Below are 20,736 nucleotides of genomic sequence, written 5' to 3'. Positions count from 1 at the left end.
GACGGACCAGAAGGACACAGTGAAACTTAGCTTACCTATTCAGTCTTACTTAACCCAGGACAGAACAAACAAAGACGGACTCACACGAATGGGGAATGGAGGCAGGAACGATTGGCTGGGCCGGGAGGAAGGTTCAGCTCGGACCAGAGGACGGCCGGGCCGGGAGGGAGCAGCCGCCACCCTTCCTCAACAGCAACCTGCCGTCAACGCTCAAGCTGCGGCAGTCAAAGCTGCGATGGTTCAAAGCTGCTGTGGTTCAAGCTCCGGTGGTTCAAGCTGCTGTAGTTCAAACTCCTGTGGTTCAAACTCCTGTGGTTCAAGCTCCGGTGGTTCAAACTCCTGTGGTTCAAGCTCCGGTGGTTCAAACTGCTGCCGTGGGGACGTCGTGTGCTTTCTCAGGACTCCTTTTCATCACTCCTGTGCACTTGTGTCAAAGGCTTCCCCCGCGCTTCTTATCACTCCTGCGCACTTGTGTCAAAGGCTTCCCCGGCGCTTCTTATCACTCCTGCGCACTTGTGTCAAAGGCTTCCCCCGCGCTTCTCATCACTCCTGCGCACTTGTGTCAAAGGCTTCCCCCGCGCTTCTTATCACTCCTGCGCACTTGTGTCAAAGGCTTCCCCCGCGCTTCTTATCACTCTTCGGGCGATCAAGCCGCCGGCCGCTAGAACACGCCCATCGGTGAGCTCGCCTCGGCCCTGATTGGTCGGCACGGGCCCTCTGGCTCCACCCTTGATGACGATGGGCGGGCACGCCCAGGATTCGGCAGCTCCTCCCCCTTCTTCTCCGAGCCTACCTCGTGGCTCATGGAGTCGTGGTGAAAACATTTGGCAATTGCCGCTTTATTAATTGAAAATGAAAGGGGATCTATCTATTTGAATTCGGTGCAATGGAGTGTCAATTAATGGAAAACAAATCCTTAGCCTACTACACAGAATAAGGAAATAACTGTCAACAAGGAGGAAATCTATTATTGGCTACGTGGGTGCTTATGAAATAACTACGGAACGACCTTTGACCTTTATACACAGACTGGAGGCAGGAGGGTCCAGAATAAAACAATCAAAAAAAACACAATCCTCATATCCACAACAATATTGTTACGGATCTCAGAGACGGCACTCCCCTTAGCAAGGGGGGTGGGGGGGTTAATCCCCTTGGCCTGTTAAGCTGGCCGTCTCTGGTGCTGGTACTTGTAACGCTCCTTTGCGGGGTGGAATTGATCCAGGGTTATTGGCCAAGGTGTTCTCCCGAATACCTTTACCAATCCCTCCGCAAAACAGGGAGACAAGTACCGCTCGAACCACGGACCTGATGGTATTTGGCGAGCGGTTTAGCTATCCGCAGCCCGAGCCATTAACAAGAGACTAACCAGATTCCGAGCGTTGGCCAAATCGTGCCCTAGGTACACAATTGGAGACAGGACGAAAGCGATCGGGGGAAAGAAGAAACCAAAGGTAAGAAATAACAGACATTTATTAATTATTTACAAAACCAAAGAACCAAAGAAGAAACGAAAGTAATAAACAGAAGAATGAAGAAGACACAGGGCAGCCTCAAGCAGTCTTATATTATTCCCCAGACAACAAACAGGACAGACAAACAGCTTACATGACAGGGAATGGCAGGCAGGAATGACTGGAAGAAGGAGAAGGGTCCATGCAGGTGACAGGGTAGGAAGGTCCGGGCTGGTGCGCAGCATCGAGGTTGGCTCCAGTCCACGCTCCGGCTCGAGGCGAAAACCCGGCGGCAGCGGCACATATTCGTTTCACGTGGTAGGGGCTTTCCGAAGCATCTCCGCGCAGCTTCGTCTCTCACAGCCAGACCCCACCAAGCGCCGTCTCCAACCCAAGTCGATTCTCGTTTATCTCCTTTTCACTCAACTCGCAACCGTACCTTCTCACCCGACTCTCTCTGCCTTCTTCGTAAAAAGGCTTCGCGCTCGTCCTTATATTACGCGTGTTGCAATCAATGCGCGCTTCATGGAGCCACGCCCGCGATGGTCTTTTGTCAGCCCTGGTTGACTGGTGGGGCTCGCTGGCCCCACCTCGGGTGGTGCGTCGGCGTGCCACGCCCGTGATCTGGCGGCTCCGCCCCCTTCTTTCTCAGCTTGACCGCATGGCTAATGGCGGCTTGGGGCAATCAAACGAACCAAGACAAGGGGAAGCGAACGCTGCTCGACCGTTACTTTGCGGAGACGTGGGTGGGGCGATTGGGGAAATTGAAAGGGGCCTATCTTATTTGATTAATGCAACGCAGTTTCAACTACTGGGAACAGATCCTTAACTGAAACACATAATAATGAAATAACTACAAAGAGGTCCTATGGTTCGCTACGTGTTGTTCATGGACTAACTAGGGTGCGATCTTTAACAAGTCAATTGATGGGGATATTTACAGGGGAACATTTATAAGGGGTGCATTTACTAAAATTTACTCGTGAAGGTTCTAAAAACCCCAACAATTTTAAACATGATATTGTATTCGTTAAAGGTTACATTTTTTCTATTTTTCATGCACACGGAATCTGTTTATGTTCAGTTGTGCATTATGGAGGGAATTATGTAAAAATAATAAAAAAGAAAGGAAAAAAAAAAACCAGTAAATCTCCAATTGATTAAACTTTCAACCGACCTGTTTTCACCTATGTCTATCTCTTTGTTTGTGAACAGGATATCTCGATACGTTGTGGGCGGATTAACGAAATTTGGTGGAGAGGATGTGTATGGCATAAGGATTAAATGTTTATATTGTATTAAATGTATATTAGATTTTGGTGAAGATCCGAATCCGTATACGAGAATTTTGAAGGAATTCTTCACCATTGAAATATAACACGAAAAACGATAAACAGGCATTTTAAGGCCATTTTCCCTGCAAGAGGGGGGTTAGCCTTGCGGTCCCCATGACAATGTTCTCCATTTTGCCCTATTTTCTGCATCTCCTCTTGTTTAACCCCCTTGCCCGCATTTCTTCTTCGACCATCTGCAGCCAAGTCTTTCTCGGTCTTCCCCGTCCTCTACTTCCTTCTACATTCATTTCCATCACTCTTTTCAACCAGTCACTTTCATCCTTCCTCAACACATGACCAAACCATCTCAACCTGTTTCTCTTCACAGCATCCATCACAGGCTCTATTCCCATCATCTTTCGCAATTCATCATTTGTCTTCCTCTCTCTCAACGATACTCCACACATCCACCGAACCATTCGCATTTCCACCCTTTCCAGCCTTCGTTGCTGCTCTACGTTCATTACCCATGTCTCACTCCCATAAATCATAACACTTCTCACAAATGCAGCATACACCTTTCCCTTCAGCTTCAATGACACTCCCCTCCTCGTCAGCACGCCACTCAGTTCCCGAAACTTCTTCCATGCACATCTCATTCGAGCAACCGTTGCCGAGTCTGATCCACCTTCTCCATTCAGTATGTCTCCAAGGTAACAAAATGTTTTCACACCTTCCAGCTTCATGCCATCTCCAAGATCCAACTCAACATTTCCTCCATCTGCAGCTCCCTCTGTGCACACCTTACACTTGAATGTAGCTGCCACACTGGTTAATGACCCTCTCAAACCACTACATTTTTGATGAACCCACTTAGTGCACATTGTACAGCGAATGGAATTCACTCCGACACCCTTCCTGCACACAGAACACGGCCACTTCCCAGTTCTTTCCACCTCACCACATGCTTTACCACTTGCCATCACCTTCGTTTTTCCGATATTCACCTTCAGACCTTTTGTCTCCATACATTCCTTCCACTTGTTCATCTTCTCCTTCAGTCCATCCATACTTTCTACAATCAACACCAGATCATCTGCATACAACAACTCCTACGGTAAACCCTCCTTCACGTTCTGAGCCAGCACCTCCATCACAGCTACAAATAGTAGTGGACTTAGTACCGACCCCTGATGCACTCCCACCTTCACCTCAAACTCACCACTGTTCCCGTCCTTCGTCCTTACAGCTGTGCACGCTCTTTTGTACATTGCCATCACTACTCTGATCAACCATTCCTCCACTCCTAACTTCCTCAATGCCCATGTCACTACTTCATGTGGAACCCTATCGAATGCTTTCTCCAGATCAACAAACCCAAGAAACAACTTCTTCCTCTTCTCCATATACTTCTCCTGCAACTGCCTCACAATAAAAAGCACGTCTGTCGTTCCTCTTCCTGGCATAAATCCAAACTGCATTTCGTCAATCTTCACTTTCTTCCTTATCCTCCTCTCCAACACCCTTTCCAATACCTTCATTACATGCTCCAATAATTTTATCGCTCGGTACGAGCCACAGTCCAGAGGGTCACCTTTCCCCTTGCATAGAGGGACGAGGGTACTCAGTTCCCAATCCACTGGAATGCGGCCTTCTTTCACCACCAGATTGCAGATCTCTGTCGTTGTCTTCACACCCCAATTTCCCGCTGCCTTCAACATTTCTCCCACAACTCCCGTCGGCCCTCCGGCTCTTCTACTCTTCATTGCTTTTATCGCTTCCTCAACTTCCTTCTCGGTTATCTTCTCTGCCGTTCCTAAACCTGGGTTACTCTCCATGTTGCCATCCCATTCATTCTCTGCATTCAACAGCATTTCCATATATCTCTTCCATCTTCCTTTAATTCCATCTGGGTCCACAATGATTTGTCCCACTTCATCCTTCAAGCAACTCACCCCCATCACATCACACCTCTCTTTCGCTATCTGCTTTGCAATCCTGAATACCGCTCTCTGACCCTCTTCCGAATCCAAGCGTTCTCCGAACATTTTCCTACATGCCTCCTGTGCCTTTGCTACCTCTTTCTTTGCAGCCTTCTTGGCTGCCTTATAACTTTCATGCTCTGCCTTTTCTGCCCCCAAACCCTTCGCCTTCTGCCACTCCTTGAACTTCTTCCTCTTCTCGTCAATCTCTTTCCAACTTCATCATCCCACCACCATGATTCCGAGTGCCTCGGTGGTCCTTTTGTCCATCCACATACCTCACCAATGGCTCCAAACAGACTATCTTTCATTGACATCCAACCACTTTCAAGCTCAACCACATCAGCCTCCACCATACTCAGCCTCTCTTTTAATGCCTCCCTCACCGTCACCTCTTTCAACCTCCACACCTTCATTCTCGGTTGGTACTTTACCCGCCGAGCTCTCCTCGCACCTTTCACCCTTATGTCGCAGACAACCAAGTGGTGCTGTGAAACAGCCTCCTCGCCCGGGATCACCTTTGTGTCCCGGAGGTGCCCCCTATCTCGCCTACGCACCAACAGGTAGTCAACGGTTGTCGTCAACCCACCTGACGTGTATGTAACAAGCTTATTATCCTCTTTCTGGAACTGAGTATTACAAATCAACAAATCAGCTCCATCAGCAAACTCCAAAATCCTTTCACCTTCTCCATTTCTCACACCATATCCGTAACCCCAATGAACTCCCTCAAAACCGTCCATACTCCTTCCCACATGTCCATTTAGGTCTCCTCCTACCACAACAACTTCCTCATCTTTCACGTTTTCCATCAGCTTGTCTATTGCACACCAGAACTTGTCCTTCTCTTCATCGCTCCGACCAACCTGCGGAGCATATCCCGAGATGACGTTCACCAATTGCTTTCCAATCATCATTTTCACCATCATCAACCTTTCACTCTCGTCACACTCACCACACTGTCTACAAACTCCTCAGAAAACAGGACACCAACACCATTCACGCCCTCCGGGCACCCTTGCCACACAAACTTGTATTTCTGTCCCTGCCTACCCTTCACCATTCTCACACCACTTCCCTTCCATATCGTCTCCTGCACACAACATACGAAAAACGATATGTAGCACGATATTTCAAGAAGGTGTGGACGGATTCGGACGAAATTTGGCAGAGATGTAGCGGATGTGACACAGACGAAATGTTTAGATTTTGGTGAAGATCCGGATTCGGATCCGGCTACTCGAATTTTTTCAAGTGATTCTTCACCATTGGGAGATAGGGTCAAAACCGATACATAGCAGGATATCTGAAAAAGTTGTGGACGGTTTTGGGCGAAACTTGGTGGACCGGTTGGGTGTCTGACAAGGACGATTCAATTCAATTTTGGTTAAGACCTTGATCCGGATCCAGCCAGTTGAATTTTTTAAAGTGATTCTTCATCATTGAGTGATATGGCCAACCAGGTAAGAGGTTCTCCACTGAGTTCCCTCCTGGTTGAACTCTCTACTGAGTGCCGTTCTCGTTTATGCAGTATTTATGGTTGGACCAGGACCAAGGCGTAGATGGCACCGACTCTTGATACCTAAACACAGAAGTGACAAGGTGAGTTGGTGAGCCAACCTTCACAGACGAATGGCATCACGCATCATTGATATTCATATACAGTCACGTGAAAAAGTAAGTACACCCCATGTAAAGTTTTGACTTTTTCAACATATTTCAACATACAGTTATTTGATCTTCATTTCAACAATATTGATAGATAAAGGCGATATAATATAACAAATATCATGAAACATTTACATTTTGTAGTCCGTTGTATAATTTAAATAAACATCAATGCAAATTTTGCATGTGGAAAAAGTAAGTACACCCTTGGCTCTCACGGGTGGTATTGCCCCCTTTGGCAGAAACAACCTCAAGTAGGCGTTTCTTATAACTGTCTACCTGTCTCTGACATCGACTGGGAGAAATTTTTGCCCATGCCTCCATGCATAATTCTTTCAGCTGTGCGATGTTTGAGGAATTTCTTGCATGCACAGCTCGTTTAAAATCCCCCCACTACATCTCGATGGGATTTAGATCCGGGCTTTGACTTGGCCATTCCAGAACCCTCCATTTCTTTCTTTTCAGCCATTCCTTGGTGGATTTACTGGTATGTTTAGGGTCATTGTCATGTTGCAAGGTCCACCTTCGGTTGAGCTTAAACTTTCCGACAGATGGCCTCACATTATACTCAAGCATCCTCTGGTACAATGAAGAATTCATAGTGGATTCCATGATGGTGAGCTTCCCAGGCCCTGATGCAGCAAAGCTGCCCCAAGCCATAATATTTCCACCACCATGCTTTACAGTTGGTATCAGGTTCTTGTGGTCAAATGCTGTCTTTGGTTTTCGCCAAAAATGTCTTCTGGTACTGTGTCCAAACAGCTCTACCTTTGACTCATCTGTCCAGAGCACATTGTTCCAGAAGTGCTGGTCTTTGCCTAGGTGTTCATTGGCAAACTTTAGTCTTGCCCTGATGTTCTTTCTGGATAGAAAACGTTTCCTCCGGGCACCCCTCCCATGTAGATCAAAGTTGTGCAGCCTCTTTTTAATGGTAGACTCGTGCACTTTGACATCAACAGTGGCAAGAGCTACCTGTAGGTCCCGTGATGACATTCTGGGGTTCTTAGAGACTTCTTTCAGCATCTTGCGGTCTGGTCTCGGGCTGAACTTGCTGGGGCGGCCTGGCCTGAACAAGTTGGCAGTTGTTTGGAATCTTCTCCACTTGTAGATGATCTTCCGGACAGTCGAATGATTGATTTCAAATTGTTTGGAGATCTTTTTAAATCCCTTCCCAGACTTGTAGGCATCTATAACCTTCTTTCTGAAGGCCTCAGAGAGCTCTTTTGATCTAGGCATGGTGACGCCGCACACTTCAACAACAAAGAGCAAACCAAACGAAATGTCTGAGGTTTAAATAAGACAGGTTCCTCCAAGATCCTCTCTAACGATGTTCTAAGCATTTGCACCTGAGCTGGTGCACCTGATTCTAATTTTAGGTATTTGAAGTAGTGATAAATATAGGGGTGTACTTACTTTTTCCACATGCGAAATTTGCATTTATGTTTATTTAAATTATACAATGGACTACAAAATTTAAATGTTTCATGATATTTGTTATATTATATCACCTTTATCTATCAATATTGTTGAAATGAAGATCAAATAGCTGTATGTTGAAATATGTTGAAATATGTTGAAAAAGTCAAAACTTTACATGGGGTGTACTTACTTTTTCACGTGACTGTATATATATATATATATGTATATATATATATATATGTATGTATATATATGTATGTATATATATGTATGTATATATATGTATGTATATATATATATATATATATATATATATATATATATATATATATATATATATATATATATATATATATTATATATATAATGTGTAATTGTACTAGCGAGGCTATGCACGGGTGGAAAGCCAAAAGCATACGAACAATTCGGAAACAGCAAATGCTAAACCATAGAACCAATAAATTCCTTCATTCGAACGTCAGATATGGACAGCCGGTTCGTGATTGACTTGCACAAAAATCGTACCCAGTTTGAATGTTGCTTTATCCAGTCAATGGCGAATCTGCATATTGGAATCCGTGAATGTCACGGTTAGATCATCTGTTCCTTATTTCTGAGCTGAGATTTATTTATTTCAGAGACAATCCATTCATCGAGTGTATCATTCTAATCTCTGTTTTTACATCTTCGATCCACCTTGCCCGCGTTTCGCTTCTATTCATCAACACCGTTCTGATACAGACTTTATATATACTCCAACTTTTATAGATAATGGAATGCTCGGCCTCCATTCAGATTTCAAGGGTTCAAAGTTGAAACTAAAATTGCACGATTTGGCTTGCCATTCCATTGTAATTGAGTCGATGGATAGTTGCTTCCAAACAGCCCTACAAGGATATACGTATAGAAACCTTTCGTTTTCTGGATTATACAGGGGCCAAACGTCTGAACCGCTCACAAAATTCAGTTTTATTGTTTATCATGTCTCTGTATTTCAACCAATCCATACGAATTAGCAAAATTTTGCCTTGCAGAGCCATTAGATTACACAGCAGTTCAAAGGTCAAATTCGGTTATGAAATGAAGTTTTTCACATGTCGGGCCTTCCATTTTCAACCAATAGGTACAGGACTTGCACAAACTAAGCATGTCACAACCCCTGCAGGTTAAAAAGAATCAGCATGGCCCCAATTTGTGTGTAGGGGTGTTTGTTTCTTTGCCGGTGATCTTGGGATCGAGGGAGGTGAGGTCACCAATTCTTAACATAAATGTGTATCGTGTTTCGCCCCTCCAGGTCAGAGAGGGTATTACAATTCGCATCATTTGCAGTGCAGTGTTCCTGTACCCACATTTTTCAGTGCAGTGAGGTGTTTTGAATTTTAAGCAGTATAGTAGACTTGTTTTTGCTTCATGCACATAACTCGGATTATTTTTTATTTTCGGGTATGATTGAGGCAGCTGTCAGTTACTTCTACACCGCCCAGTAAAGGTATGCGTCAGAAGAACGTGTTACATTGCATTCTTGGAATATAAAGATCGCCACTAGAGCGGTTACATCCTATACTGGCGCTGCTAGTGCTAGTGTAGAATAATTATTCAAACGTTCAACTCTTTGTCATCTCTTCCAACATACATCTCATCACGTTTCAAGCATTACAAAACACCTTCCTCGGTTTGTTTTACATCTGCTCCTTCCCTTATTGCACATAAATTCCACATTGCAGTGCGGCGCAGTGCCCTTCATCCTGATGAAGCAGCACTTACACGGAAGGAAGGAAGGAACACGTGCGATGAAGTTTCTTTTAATTTTGTTGCAGGTGGCCTCTTAGCTTTGAAACAAATTCCGATTTTCAATGACAAATATAACAGCAGTTGAATCATTAAATGTACCTGTTAAAAAAGTGTTTTAAAAAACCCATAAGCACGCCCGTATATTTGAAGGTATATCACAGTGCTTTGTAAAGCAAGGCTGGTTCCCGTTTTCACAAAACTGTTTACTCTGAAAACATAAAAATAACTTATAGAGGGAAGACAACTTCGTTGGCGCACTTCAGAACCTATATTAAAAAGTAAATTATTTCAGGTATATTTCGATGTGTAGTGGAAAATCCGAAACACGATAACCAACCACGGCTTCGTCGATAACGCAGTAAAAAGAAAATGTTTGTTGCGGTGCGGGGTGTACGCGGCCTTTCGCGACTCGTCAGGTAAATGTGTATTATTTATATATTTATATAATAACGTATCATTCCTCGTGAGGTAACGAGTCTGGTGTTGCATAGCAATAGGTAATCAATCAAATTTTGTATCTATATAAATCATCATGGAAACATCTATAGTCCAAGCCCCAGCCAGGCCCAAGGGTTGTACTTGTAGTTAACCGTAGTCAATAGCATGGCATAGTGATAGTCCATGAAATGTATGACAAGATATTTAATGGTAATATAAAATAATGAAGGATTACATGCAAATACATGTTTTCAGCACATGTGAATGATTAAATGCACATTCATTGGGCTGCGTCGGTATCGATTTTTTTCCGATATCGATATATAAGAGGGCTCACACTGGTATATATCGGTATTAAAAATACTAGGGCATGCCCGTACGTGGGTGCCCGTTCCTTGCCAAAAAAAACAAAAAACGCTACCCGTACGCTCTACCCCGCCCGTACGCCCGTAAACAAAAAAAACAACGCTCTTCGCTTCCGCCCTTCGGGCCTTCGCTCTGACTGAATTGGGAGAAATAATGCGCATAAGAAATCGAGAAATTATTATTTTCTCCGGAAGAAATCGAATTACGAACCGTAATGGCGCACGCGCTCGCCTCGGCTCGCTCTCACATCGGCCGCCACGCCTACGCAACGCGTTCTGTGATTGGCTGCCGGAAGTGCAGTCTTCACTGTCCGGAAGGTCGCAAATCGCAGTTACGATGAATCGCAAATTAGTTTTAATTAGTTTTAAAACATAGTTTAACGGCAACATAGTTTTCCAACGTGAAATAAATGAATACGCTCTCAAATGTGCCGTCCGAGGCAGAGTCTGTTCGCCACGTTCGGCACACGTGATAGCTCGCTGCTCTCTGATTGGTTGAATCGTTTTTTGGACATAGCTCGGTAACTACTTGTCCGATTAATATGAAACCTTGAAAAGGCACATCCTCGGGTCCCCAGCAATATACCTGGCAAGTTTAAAGTATATCGGACCCGTGGTTGTCGAGAAACAGCGGTCACAGACATACATACATACATACATACATACATACATACATACATACATACACACAGAGATTACTGGAATTATAGATAGATATACACTACATGACCAAAAGTATGCGGCCCCCCTTCTAATTGGTGGATTCGGATATTTCAGCCATATCCATTGCTGACAGGTATATATAATCAAGCACACAGCCGTACAATCTCCATAGACAAACATTGGTAATACAATGGGCCATTCTGAAGTCGTGAAGAGCTCAGTAACTTTCAACGTGGCACAATCATAGGATGCCACATTTCCAAGAAGTCAGTTCGTCAAATTTCTGCCCTGCTAGAGCTGCCCAGGTCAACTGTAAATGCTGTTATTGTGAAGTGGAAACGTTTAGGAGCAACAACTGCTCAGCCGCTAAGTGGTAGGCCACACAAGCTCACAGAACGGGACCGCCGAGTGCTGAAACGCATAGCACGTAAAAATCGTCTGTCCTCGGATGCAACACTCACTACTGAGTTCCAAACTTCCTCTGGAAGCAACGTCAGCACAACAACTGTTTGTCAGGAGCTTCATGAAATGGGTTTCCATGGCCAAGCAGCCGCCCACAAGTCAAAGTTCACCATGCGCAATGCCAAGCGTCGGCTGGAGTGGTGTAAAGCTCGCCGCCATTGGACTCTGGAGCAGTGGAAACGCGTTCTCTGGAGTGACGAATCACGCTTCACCATCTGCCAGTCCGGCGGACGAATCTGGGTTTAGCAGATGCCAGAAAAACGCTACCTGCCCAAATGCATAGTGCCAACTGAAAGGTTTGGTGGAGGAGGAATAATGGGGCTGTTTTTCATGGTTTGGGCTAGGCCCCTTAGTTCCAGTGAAGGGAAATCTTAATGCTACAGCATACAATTACATTCTAGACGATTGTGTGCTTCCAACTTTGTGGAAATAGTTTGGGGAAGGCCCATTCCTGTTTCAGCATGACTATGGCCCCGTGCACAAAGTGAGGTCCATACAGAAATGGTTTGTTGAGATTAGTGTGGAAGAACTTGACTGGCCTGCACAGAGCCCTGACCTCAACCCCATTGAACACCTTTGGGATGAATTGGAACGCCGAATGCGAGCCAGGCCTTGTCACCCAACATCAGTGCCCGACCTCACTAATGCGGCTGAATGGAAGCAAATCCCCGCAGCAATGTGCCAACATCTAGTGGAAAGCCTTCCCAGAAGAGTTGAGGCTGTTATAGCAGCAAAGGGGGGCGGGGGGGGGACCAACTCCATATTAATGCCCATGGTTTTGGAATGAGATGTGTGATATTCGGGTGTCCTCGTACCTTTGGTCATGTGGTGTATATAAAAAGAAATATATATATGTATTTCTTTTTTCTTTTTTTTAAGCAGGTTTCAAAAACACATAATGGTCCATTACTTGTTCATATATGACGTACATATAATAGACATGGGAATCCACAGCATACATCATGTATTGATCTTTACAAATCATGGCAATTGCACAATAGAGAATTTGGTTGATAAAGAGTAAAAAGGGGTTCAGTTTTGTCCTACGCTTACATTGTTCTTGAAGGATAATTTTTAAGGACAAAATACAATTGTCGATTACCATTAACTTCATTAAGCATTAATCGTAGGTAGCAGGCAAGTGCTCGGCTGGATAGCTCAGTAAATATTATAGCTCAATAAAAAGCTAGTTGTGCCCGATATTGGCACGTGATGCCATGTACAGTATTCATTATTGGAAATCGGCAAAGATCTCAAAGATTCTTTATACCCAGAATCTCTCCAAACAGTGGGTCCAAGACCTAAGCCGTGGGTCCACAACCGAAGCCGTGGGTCCACAACCGAAGCCGTGGGTCCACAACCGAAGCCGTGGGTCCACAACCGAAGCCGTGGGTCCACAACCGAAGCCGTGGGTCCACAACCGAAGCCGTGGGTCCACAACCGAAGCCGTGGGTCCACAACCGAAGCCGTGGGTCCACAACCGAAGCCGTGGGTCCACAACCGAAGCCGTGGGTCCACAACCGAAGCCGTGGGTCCACAACCGAAGCCGTGGGTCCACAACCGAAGCCGTGGGTCCACAACCGAAGCCGTGGGTCCACAACCGAAGCCGTGGGTCCACAACCGAAGCCGTGGGTCCACAACCTAAGCCGTGGGTCCACAACCTAAGCCGTGGGTCCACAACCTAAGCCGTGGGTCCACAACCTAAGCCGTGGGTCCACAACCTAAGCCGTGGGTCCACAACCTAAGCCGTGGGTCCACAACCTAAGCCGTGGGTCCACAACCTAAGCCGTGGGTCCACAACCTAAGCCATGGGTCCACAACCTAAGCCATGGGTCCACATTAGCAAGTCCACAATCTCAGCTGTGACTAAACATGACACACCATATACCCACACTCCCTTTACCCATAACCCTCTCCATAGTAGCTAGTTTTGCATGCAGCCTGTGTTGCTGCTGGTTGCATCATTCCTGGGAGTGCGGCTGTGCCGTGTGGTACTCTGTTTCCGGTAAGCTGGTACTCATTTTGCTGACCTCGGAAGGATGACAGGCTGAGTCAACCAATCTCGTGTTTTATAATGGCACGGCAGGTGTTAAAATTCAAGACCCTAAGCCTAAAAACTTAAGCCAGCCACCTTGACTGTTAAGCCAACCTCAGGCTTACCCTCTTCATACAATTCCTACTCTCACTGCCCCTCCTCCCACAATCTTTCGACTCTCACATCCACCACCTCACCCCTTGTTGATATTGTTGCAGTTCTCTACGCCGGCCTTCTCCCCCTTATCAAGGGGGGATTAATCCCCTTGTCTTTACTGGGCCTGGCGGAACCGAGACTTATCACGTCCCTCCCGGACACACGTGGCGTAGGGTTTCGGGACTATTTTTCGCTCATACCTCAGTACCCGCGCTGCCCTGGGAGCGAGGAAACAAGCCTTGCACGAACCACGTGTGGTTTGAGTACGCCGAGCGGATTGCGCACACGTGGTCCGCGCGGTCTTAGATGTTGGAACCCGATTGGAGCGATCTTATTCGTGTCACGCTTAGTCAACTGGAGAAATCACAGAAACGATCGAATCAAGAAGAAAGGAAGAACAGATGGGTTTAATTATTCCCACATGTATATACAGTTCAAGGACGAAGAGACACAGAGCAATCCTTAAACAGTCTTAACTTATCCCTGGGACAACGGGCCCGGCTCACACTCACACGGGGTATTGCAGATGGGCAGGTGTTCCCCAACGCGTCAATGTCGTCGTCCAGAGACGGCCTCCGTCCGGCTCTCCACGGCCCCGGCACGTCCCACGAAGATGGTGGCAGGCGAAGGCAGGGACTCGTAGCGCGTCCCGTCCCCCCTTCCCACGCCTCCTCCCCCCAAGCCCTCTCCCTCCCACACATCTCCCTGCTCTTAAATGTTGTGTGCTCTCAAGTGTTTGTGTGCTTCCCATTCTCTTTTCTTCCGCTCCCTCTTTTTATATACTAGGACGTGCCCGTACGTGGGTGCCCGTACGTGCGTGCAAAAAAACATGCGTGCAAACAACAACAAAAAAAAACTTTGAAACCACGTGGCAGTAACGACCACAGAACCCCCCCCTCTATTTACATGAAATGGTTTGGTCCATTCGCAACGACCACAGAACCCCCCCCCTCTATTTACATGAAATGGTTTGGTCCATTCGCAAAGCCAAAGCGAACGGCGAACGGCTAAATCGCCATAGCTCGGTAACTACTTGTCCGATTAATATGAAACCTTGAAAAGGCACATCCTCGGGTCCCCAGCAATATACCTGGCAAGTTTCAAGTATATCGGACCCGTGGTTGTCGAGAAACAGCGGTCACAGACACACAGACACACATACACACAGAGATTACTGGAATTATAGATAGATTTTGTTTGTCTGGTTGATTTGTTTGTGAAGTAAATGTCAGCTCTTTCACGAGCCTCGATTCAGTATACAAAAAAAAAAGGAAAAAAAAGCAGATGTTGGGGCGAAACGGCAGAGGGCGGACTTAAGCACGGCTGGCGGTTACCCAGCCTTGTTCACTCGCGCGTCTCAAATGTGCTATTCATTCTAAGCGCGTCTGGCTGCGCCCGCGTATATGTAGCGACCAACTCCTTTTCTTCAATACACTTGATGTTGGTTAGCGCGCGTTCTCGTGCAATGGTCAAGTTAATCAGGCAGCAGGTCCTCTTATCTCTCCCTCTCCTCTGCGAGTCCTCTCGATGTAAGTCCTTTCGCGCTTATCCGGCGTTCCTCTGCGAGTCCTCTTAGCCCTCCGATGCAAGTCCTGTCGAGGGCTTTGCGCAACGGGGTTTATAGCTACGCCCCCCGAACCTTCTGGAACTCACCCGACTCTTCTCACCATGCCCTCTGACGCCACGCCGCCGCCACCACCTCTCGAGCTCTGATTGGCGGCTCATGCTTACCGTCATTGCTTCTGCCGCTCCACCTCGACTCCGCCCCGATCTTCCTCTGCCTGCCTCGTGTTAACACGCCCAATATGAACCAATGTTAACGCAAAAGGGATTGAGGCTACGGACGTAGGATGATCGGTGGCAGTAGGGCCTATTTTCCTGGCTCCTACTCAACGCAGAATTAACAAAGGAGAGGAACTAAGCGCACAAATACTAAGACATAACTATACTATTGCGAGGCTACATGTTGCTTGTGTGACTAACCATGGGGGACAGACTTTAACCTTTATTAAACTCACTTGACAGAGTCAAAACCGCAACAATATGTACGATATCACGCGTGTGATTTTTAAAGAGCAGGGAGCAAATGGTTTATCAATTTTGAAGTTAAAATTGTGAACATTGTCAGTTCTAAATCATGGAGGAAAGCCTTCTTTCTTTCCCTCGCCCCCCCCCCCCCCCCCCCCCTTTTATTTCTCTTCTTCTTTTTTTCTTTTATTTTTCCTGTCACATTTTTACAGTTTCTTAAAAGGACGCATGTCAAGGTTTACACCCTTACAGGTTACACATTGCATGCCTTTACAGCACACCTTGAGTTTGTTCATTTAAGAATATGGTTATGCTCACCAAAATGGCATTACCACTGTCCTTACAGCTCTCATTCAACTATAACAAGGTTGGCATCAACAGAATGCAGTGAAAGTTCATCATTGAAAATGCCAAAGCGACCATTAAGTGCATTCTTCTCGTTTGTGAAGGAAAAAAGATCCACGCTGCTGGATCAGACCCCAGGTGAAGCTAAATAGTTTGTGCAAACACGCTTGATAGTGTGTATTCTCTGTTGTTACATCATAGCAATATAGTTGCAACCTGATTGAAGGAAATAGCATTATAAATTGATTGTTTTTCTATATTTCACATTCTTATTCTCCTTTGGGCGCTCTCTCAAGTTCATGAAAGTGGATTAACTAAATTATAGAATCTTCTCTGTTATTTTCATATCATGCATTATTTTGCATTTCCTGTGGCTTTGCTTGCACAGTACACTCCATTGATTTTTACTGGAAGCACCTGCTTCCTGTGGGAGCGGCCAGGGGAGGTTATATCTTTATGTTTAATAATACCTTAACAGAGTACCCACCCTACGGGTGGCCTTAGTCCAAGCATGCGACGTGATCTTCTGACGCGTCCCTTTATTTGGGCGGTGCATAAGCAACAGACCGCTGCCTCTATGACTCCTGAAAATATAAATAACACAATTTATGTATGTGAAGCAAAAACGTGCGTACTGCTTATCACCTTGTCCCGAATTTGCAAAAAGTGGCTCTATAAGATCATAGTGGGCATTTTTGAGTAAAAGGTGGAAGACATTTTTACCCTCGCCAGAGGAGATTTGATTTGAGGAGATTTTAGTCCGTTTGTTTTTCTGTCTGTCTGTTTGTCTGCACAGAATAAATATGATTTTCTCTGCAACCGTTGATCCGATTGACAGGAAATTTTCACCATAGGTGCGCCTCTTCCTGTATAAATTTTTTTAATGATAATTATGATGTCATGGGTCACGTGGCACAGGCTCCATCTTGGAAAAACCGGAAAAATTTGCACCTCTATATCTCCAAAAGTGCTGCCTAGGAAAAAAAGGGGGAGCATTCAGAAGTGGAAGCTCTTTTACAGAGAATTTATATCTTGGAGGGAGGTGGAGGGTGAGGGGAGGGGGGAAGGGTGGGGAGAGGGGGAAGGGGAGCAGTCAGAAGTGGAAGCTCTTTTACAGAGAATTTATATCTGAAAGGGGTGGGGAGCGGAGGGGGGGAAGGTGAGGGTAGAGTCCCTTTATAGAGAGAGTAGCGACAACTAACGACGACGCCATTTTGAGTCCATTCAGTGCGGAGCCGCCATATGGCGCTAGTGCATTGAACCGTGTATTCCATTATGTTCTCTATGTATGAGAGATGGGAATGGTCTTTTCCATGTTGATAATGAACAAATTATGTGAAGATGACAAAATAGAAGATTTATGACAACTAAGAGCCAAAAGATAAAGAAGAAAATCACAGAGCTGGTTGTGATTTAACAGTCACAGACATTTAGAACCATGACAAAGAAGGAATGAACTAGACAGGTACACGTGCTGCTTATTTCAGCCTCATTTTAATTTCAGGGAGGCGAGAGCGAGACTCGAACTCTCACCTCCCTGCTTATACATGTACATGTACAATACAATGTTAAGAGTTATCTTTGTATTTCTGCAGTTGTTTGACCTTGTTTATCATGTGTGGGTATATATTTGTGTTTGTTTAATTTTCATATTTAAATTATTAATCTAAACTTTGCTGCATATTGCGGATCATATATTAATCCCACCAAAAATAGATTAGCCCCCCGGCCCTCTCTCTCTCTCACTCTCTCACTCACACACACACACACACAGTCACACACACACACACACACACACACACACACACACACACACAATCTCTAATACATATACAAATTACATATTTACAATCACACATACACGCATGTGCTAATGCACACACATACAAATTATAAATTGAAAGTCACACACACAAACAAGTTAATGTCCTCACACATTCAAATCAACAGAGACAAATACATACATTCAATGCATGCCCCTCCCCCCCCCCCCCCCCTTTCTCAGTTGTGGCATACAACTGTATCACTGGCATGAATTGGTTTCTAGCAAATTCTTTCTGAAGCATCATTGAAAATTTTGAATGACAATAATCCTATCTTCCATGTGAAAGTACAAAAAAAAAACTTATTTTATTATTTGTTTTACGAAGGTCTCAGAGACCATTGTGAAAGGCTTTGAACTCATTTACGATTAATACTCAAACTGAGAACAAATATACGCATATGGGACTATTACCACCATCACACTGACCTGGCAGAGAACTGACGAAGAAGTTACTTTCCATCCAACACGACTGACTCTGTTCTCCCAGATTTTCCGTCTTTTAGCATCTGATGGAAATCTATACATCTTGAATCCCTTCTCCGTTCTATTTGTGCACCCACAGGCACTACAACCTGTCATTTTGTCGTAAAATCGATGTAAAACACGAATGAGAACGCTGCGTACAGCGGGAACGTTAAAATGCTGACCGATATGCGTCCGATCCTGATCCTGTCCGCGATGGACTCAAAATGGCTCCACGCAATCACGTGACTAGATTTTTCCGGACCCTCTATGTCGCAACTCTGTATATAAAGGGACTCTAGGTGAGGGGAGTGGGGAAGGGTGGGGAGAGGGGGGGGGGGAGGAGAGGCAGGAGAGGAAGGGAGGCGAGGCAGGAGAGGAAGGGAGGCAGGAGAGGAAGGGAGGCAGGAGAGGGAGGCAGGCAGGAGAGGAAGGGAGGCAGGCAGGAGAGGAAGGGAGGCAGGCAGGAGAGGAAGGGAGGTAGGCAGGAGAGGAAGGGAGGCAGGCAGGAGAGGAAGGGAGGCAGGCAGGAGAGGAAGGGAGGCAGGCAGGAGAGGAAGGAAGGGAGGCAGGAGAGGAAGGAAGGGAGGCAGGAGAGGAAGGAAGGGAGGCAGGAGAGGAAGGGAGGCAGGAGAGGAAGGGAGGCAGGCAGGAGAGGAAGGGAGGCAGGCAGGAGAGGAAGGGAGGCAGGCAGGAGAGGAAGGGAGGCAGGCAGGAGAGGAAGGGAGGCAGGCAGGAGAGGAAGGGAGGCAGGCAGGAGAGGAAGGGAGGCAGGCAGGAGAGGAAGGGAGGCAGGCAGGAGAGGAAGGGAGGCAGGAGAGGAAGGGGAGTGGCTCACGTTTCTGAGTTTAGTGTGATGCTGATCAGGAAGAAGAAGCCATACCACCAAATTCGTACACTTCCGGAATTTTATTTATTTATTTGTATTCAAATGCTTGGTAATTGTTTTGTATTCATTTATGCGAATGTGTACTTGTATACAACTGTCATTCATTTAAAAAGGCTTCGGCACTATCGAGCGATTATTATTATTATTATTATTATTATTATTATTATTATTATTATTATTATTAATTTTTTATTATTATTATTATTTTATTTTTTTCCCCAACTCCAAAAAAACGAATTTTTTTTTCAATTTTTTTTTAATTTCTATTCTTTTGCCTAAAACACTCCCAGGCACTCACTGATGAACCTCTGAAAGTTTGATGAAGATCCGTTCAGCCATCTCTGAATAAAACGCGGACACACACATACAACTCGCGTTTATATATATATACTAGCCACAAAAAGAAACTGCCCACAAAAAATGAAATTATATATTAGAAACACCTGTGTATACAAATACAGATTTAAACACGGCAATTAGTGAAGTGAATTCAACAGGTATGCACGCGCCACGTTTCGTGACGTCAATGGTTTCGGTATGGGCACGTGCACCACGTTTTTGCATGTGCATCGTGAGAAACTGCATAGAGCACATGAATGTCACAAACTGCTTTAACTTTGGTAAGGTTAATTGTTTGATTTTCAATCGTTAAAAAAATTAAGTGGCTAATGAAACGCACGTCATGCCACAGCTCACAACGGCACAGCGTTATCAGGCTATTGGGATGATCCATGGGGGAATGTCTCACTGTCAAGTGGCTGTGCATTTCCATTGTCACCGAAACACCATTTCTGCATTGGTGAGGCGTTACCAGAACACCAATGACGTTGCCGATGGCCTACGTTCAGGATGTCCACGTGTGACGACGCCAAGACAGGGCAGATGGAAACGGTGACTCATCTCCGCAACAGGTTCCAGACTGCAGTGACCACTGCCCAGACCATTCCAGGTCGATCTGCTTTGTCGATGCTCACGGTGGGCATACCTGTTATTGACTTTGTGTCACTGTCGCTTGACCCCTGCTCCGAGCTTGGACTCGTTATGTCATTGTGATGGACATTACAAATGCAGTTCTACCGTCTTGTTATGGTCTCATAATCCACCTATTAAAGTTTACATGGAAATGTTACATTGTTGTTATATTTTCCAATTCAGACAGAGTTTTAACAATGCACACTGCACAGTTTCTTTTTGTGGCTAGTATATATAAATCGAGATTTAAATTTAATTCAAAAATTGATCCAGACGTCTATTCTCTTTCAAACATTCAAACCGACAGAGGTAGTTATTTATCACAGCATCTGTAGAATTTTCACCCTTTTACTCATCTCCGTTTCGCTGTTATTTGGTGCAGCAAAAAGTCAACTGAACTTTATGGATATTTAGATATACAGTGGAACCTTGACTTACGAGTGCCCCAACTTACGAGTTTTTCGAGATACGAGCCGTCGCTCGGGCGGTTTATTGCTTTGAGATGCGA

General features: G+C 45.4%; 1 protein-coding gene across 1 annotated transcript in view; it reads left to right on the top strand.

Annotated features, from left to right (window-relative positions):
- Positions 1-9,945: 9,945 nt before the first annotated feature.
- TFAM (transcription factor A, mitochondrial) overlaps positions 9,946-20,736 on the top strand; it is a 65,217-nt gene continuing 54,426 nt past the window's right edge. Inside the window, exons 1-2 of the mRNA XM_078775815.1 lie at positions 9,946-10,004; positions 16,082-16,218. Of these exons, the coding sequence (XP_078631941.1) occupies positions 9,958-10,004; positions 16,082-16,218 (184 nt within the window). The 5' untranslated portion in view covers positions 9,946-9,957. The remainder of the gene's footprint in view (positions 10,005-16,081; positions 16,219-20,736) is intronic.

The sequence above is a fragment of the Myxine glutinosa genome, chromosome 4 (genome assembly GCF_964187855.1).
Source record: "Myxine glutinosa chromosome 4, kmMyxGlut1.1, whole genome shotgun sequence".
NCBI lineage: Eukaryota > Metazoa > Chordata > Myxini > Myxiniformes > Myxinidae > Myxine > Myxine glutinosa.
Note: the sequence above shows the minus strand (reverse complement) of the source record. Positions and strands in the feature narration are given on the sequence as shown.